The sequence below is a fragment of the Brassica napus genome, chromosome A5, assembly GCF_020379485.1.
Source record: "Brassica napus cultivar Da-Ae chromosome A5, Da-Ae, whole genome shotgun sequence".
Lineage (NCBI taxonomy): Eukaryota > Viridiplantae > Streptophyta > Magnoliopsida > Brassicales > Brassicaceae > Brassica > Brassica napus.
In genome coordinates, this window is record NC_063438.1 from 20,207,038 (window position 1) to 20,211,293 (window position 4,256).

At 28.9% G+C, this 4,256-nt stretch overlaps 1 protein-coding gene across 1 annotated transcript; it reads left to right on the top strand.

The window, feature by feature from the left end:
* The first annotated feature begins 1,006 nt into the window (after positions 1-1,006).
* On the top strand, positions 1,007-2,884 carry LOC106421892 (glycolipid transfer protein 3-like). The gene is made up of 6 exons (XM_013862729.3): positions 1,007-1,322; positions 1,538-1,593; positions 1,975-2,105; positions 2,201-2,336; positions 2,431-2,574; positions 2,684-2,884. The coding sequence occupies exons 1-6, from the start codon at positions 1,124-1,126 to the stop codon at positions 2,717-2,719; spliced, it is 702 nt and encodes a 233-aa protein (XP_013718183.1). The 5' UTR covers positions 1,007-1,123; the 3' UTR covers positions 2,720-2,884.
* The last annotated feature ends 1,372 nt before the right edge of the window (positions 2,885-4,256 follow it).

Consider the following 4,256-nt stretch of genomic DNA (forward strand, 5'->3'; position numbering starts at 1 on the left):
AAAATAATTATTTGTATTTTATATCTGTAAAATCATTTAGATATTCATATATAGTATAACTATTTGTAAAGAATTAGTTATCTATTTCTATAAATAAAATTATTGAATAATTATAACAATTATTAGACACATTCAAAATAACTAAAATTAAAAAATAGAAAATGTTTAAGTAATTAAAAATATTATAGTAATTTTTAAAACAAATGGCATTCAAGATTAAAAAATAAAAGTCTTGTAAAGAAAATTTATACATATTTTCAAAATTTTAATATTTTAATTTTGCATAATTTATAGATATTTTTATTTTTTGTTCTAATATAATACTTAAAATAAAATAATTTTAAAACATTTTAATGTATTTTTATTTTTAATTAATAATCACTGTTTTTGATATATTTTCTTTGTAATTTCTATATATATGTTATTGCTATTTTTTGTTTAAAGAATGTCCATTTTTTAAAAAACTAAAAATACTGCACAACTAAAAACCATAACCATACGCTAGAAACCAAAACCAAAAACTGAAAACCGAAACAAAAACTTAAAAATCAAAAATCAAAAACCAAAATCTAAAAACTAAAACCAAAATCTAAAAACTAAAAACCAAAAACTAAAACTAAAAACTTGTTCAAACAATCAACACCTAAATGTTGGACGAATAAAAAATGGGCTGTTTAAAATTATATATAAAAAAATATATAATTATATCTACAAACTTGTGTCATCATATTTAAAATTAACTAAATATATTATAAATATATTAAATTATATTTAAAACTAAACCCTTCGTAATTTTTGAGTACTTTCCGATTTTTCGGTAATTCGCTAAGTCCGGAATTACCGTCCGATTAGCGGCTAACGTAATGCCGATCATGGAGTCAAACACCGGGGCCACACCAATCAGTAATCACCCTCGTCTCGATGAGAGGATCTCTAATTATTATTATATAATCTATTTACTATTAGTATTTTTCGAATATTCACAAAAACGAAAACATACTAAATGCAAAGGAAACACTTAATATCCGGAAATATAAATAGCTGACTTCCTGATGGTGATTTAGTAGAGGCACACAAACACACGCACCCACACATACTCTAGAGGCAGGAGAATCAATCCAAGATGAAACGAAAGAGATGTGACATGGAAGAGGCAACCAAGAAGAAGAAGATGACAGCGATTGGATCGGCCATTGAAGAACTCTCTGTTCTTTCCATAGCCAAGACCACAATAGTTACTACCAAAACAGAAACCACCAACATCATCAGTTTACCTTTGAAGCCTCTCCTCGCTTTCTGCAAATTAATCGTCCAAGTTCTTGGTATATGTATATATATATATGTATATATATATATATATATTCAAAAGTAGTTTTACGAAATGTTATGCAATTTTTGTTTCTTGGTATTGAGAATAATATAAAATGAAAACGTTATGTTCTTCAGAATCTAGCTCACCGTACTATTTAGTTTTCTTAAATCAAGCTTAACTAGCTTCTCCAATGGTTGTCCTGAAACCTTTGTTGATTGTTTGCAGATAAGATTGGCCCGACAATGGCTGTTCTCCGACAAGACATTGATCAAAATATTCAAGTAATTATTTTTTTCCTTTTTTATTAATACTAATAATGTTAATATACACACGCATCATTTTCAATGTTCGTAATCGCTTGCGTAAACAGTTTAAAAATATGTATTTTGGTAACTAACGTATTAATTAGTTAGAGTGATTAAAAAAAGTAAAAAACTGATGTCCAATCTACTCGACGTCCAAGAAACTTTCATCCCTTTCGACACACGGACCCGTCTACACCTTTACATTGCTTTCAGGGTCATTTTCGTCATACCTTCGCTCTCCTCTCGAATGAATGGACCTTATTTCTTTTACCCCATCCTCATTTTTTTATATTATTCATTTTATTGTAACCTTTTATAATATTGATTTAGCTCATCCTGTTTGTTGACTTGGTGTAGAGATTAGAGAAGATGTGGGAAACTGATCCTATCGTGTACTCAAATTTGGTTGAGATATTGAGAAAAGAAGCGAAGGAAGGATCCTCTAAGAAGCCTAAAAGCTGCAGCAGAGCTGCTGTTTGGCTAACCAGGTACGCACCATTTTAATTTATATCCATATCGGTTTGGTTAAGACCATATATCAAATACGATCCAACAAATTTTTGTACTCCCAAAATATTTATAGAGCGATGGATTTTACATTGGCCCTATTGCAACGGCTTGTCAAAGACATGTCACAGAACATGCAACAAGCCGTCGAAGAAAGTTATAATTTGACTATAAAACCTTGGCATGGATGGATCTCTTGTGCTGCTTTCAAGGTACTATTATTATATTACTGTTCTTTATGATTATAAACTCCAAAAATAATCTTTATTGAACAATTTCTTGGATTTTGTTTGTATGTACCTTAAGGTTGCTCTTAAGCTGGTACCAAACAACAACACATTCATCAACGTGCTTGCGGGTAAAGACGAGAGTTACCAGATGGTTCAAGATGATATAAGAAGTTTGATTTCTTTGCTCATTCCACTTCTAAGCCAGCTCCATTCTATTTTGGTAAGATTATCATTACCATTTTTATAATAACTGATAGAGAGATATCAGATATGTATGGATCTTTGTGATTAGTTTTGATTTGTTTCTCTGATTTATTTGGTTGCGGTAGGAATTATACGAAGTGCACAAACTAAAGTCAACATGAGAAAGAGAACCGAAAAGGGAAGGATTTAAAGGGTTTAGTTTGGTTGTAACACAAAGTCTAACTTGTAGCAACTCTTTTCTAATGAATTTTTATCAATTTTTCTTCGAATGAATTGTTCGTCTAACAGCTTTATCATGCATGCAATGATGATTTTCTTTGTTGGTACATGAGTGTGTATGGATCATACATACATGTATTGTTGTTTATATATGCCATGCACGCACGAAGTGGCAGAGCTAGAAACTTTTTGTACTGAGGTCAATTTTTTTTTTGAACATAATCACTAACTATATAAAACTTATATTTTACGACCTTCATAATATGAAACTTTTTAATTACAGTTTCGTTGACTACATATTTAAATATTTGTTTCGATAAAAGTATAAAAATATTTATTCCAACCAATTATCATATTTGACAAAGTTCTCAAGTTAAATATTTGTATTTTACTTTGTCTCTTTGATTATGGTGATATTACAATATTTTTTCACCAGGATCATCTAAACAAATTGGTCCATTAGTTATCTAATTAATAAAAAATTAGTCCATTTCTAAATATGAAACTAGCTGTTAAAAATATTCAGATTATAAACATAAATCCTATATTTTTATTGAATTTGAATCAATGAATCATAATCATTTTTAGTTTAATAAATAAATAATCAAAACATCAAAGTATAAGATAAAAAAAAGAACCCAACTTGAAATTAGTCCAAAACATGTTTGCTCTCGCGTTTGTCGAAAAAGAGGAGTTTGTTTATTAATTTATTTTTAATGTTCTTGATATAAATTATTATACTATTTGGGCCTAATATAATTTGGGTTTAAAACTAATATATAATTAAGTTTAAGATAAAAACGTATTATTGGTTTCATGGTTTTTTCAATAGTAAAAACATAGATAAAAATTAAAACAAATCCAAATTTTAACAAATAAATGATATAAATGTATTAGTTATATAAGTGTGTCTTTAAATTTTAATGTTTTAATTATTTTGTGGGGTTCTACTTTGAGTGGGATCAAATTTAATTTTCTATAGATCAAACAAAGTATGAAAACTGATGATACTAAATTTAATTTTCTATTGGAATCAATACATTTTTACTCAAAAAAATGCAAATATTAAGAATAAAACCTAGCTATATATAGTTGAATCAAAGATCTAATTAGAAGTTAGAATCTAATCTTTATATTTAAAAGAGTGTTTTGCTCTCTCCTGAGAGCTCCACATCAGATTCCAGGTCAGAAAGTCGCTTCATGAGGAGTTGACACGTGTCCAGTAAAACTACACACAGCGTTTCATTTATTCTGTGTGGATTTCGTTTGGGCTCACGATTATGTTCGTGGGCATTAGCTTACTTCATAAAGCCTATTGTTAGAGTGTAAACCAGTATAATCAAAACACGTCGTTTTTTATTCTTTTGTTTCATCTCTTTTTTCTTCTGTGTGGCTGCGATGTCGAAGGAGGGTTTTCGATCCAGATGATTCATCTTCTTCCTAACTTCCGAGGAATCAACCAGTGTCAGTTATTTTTTA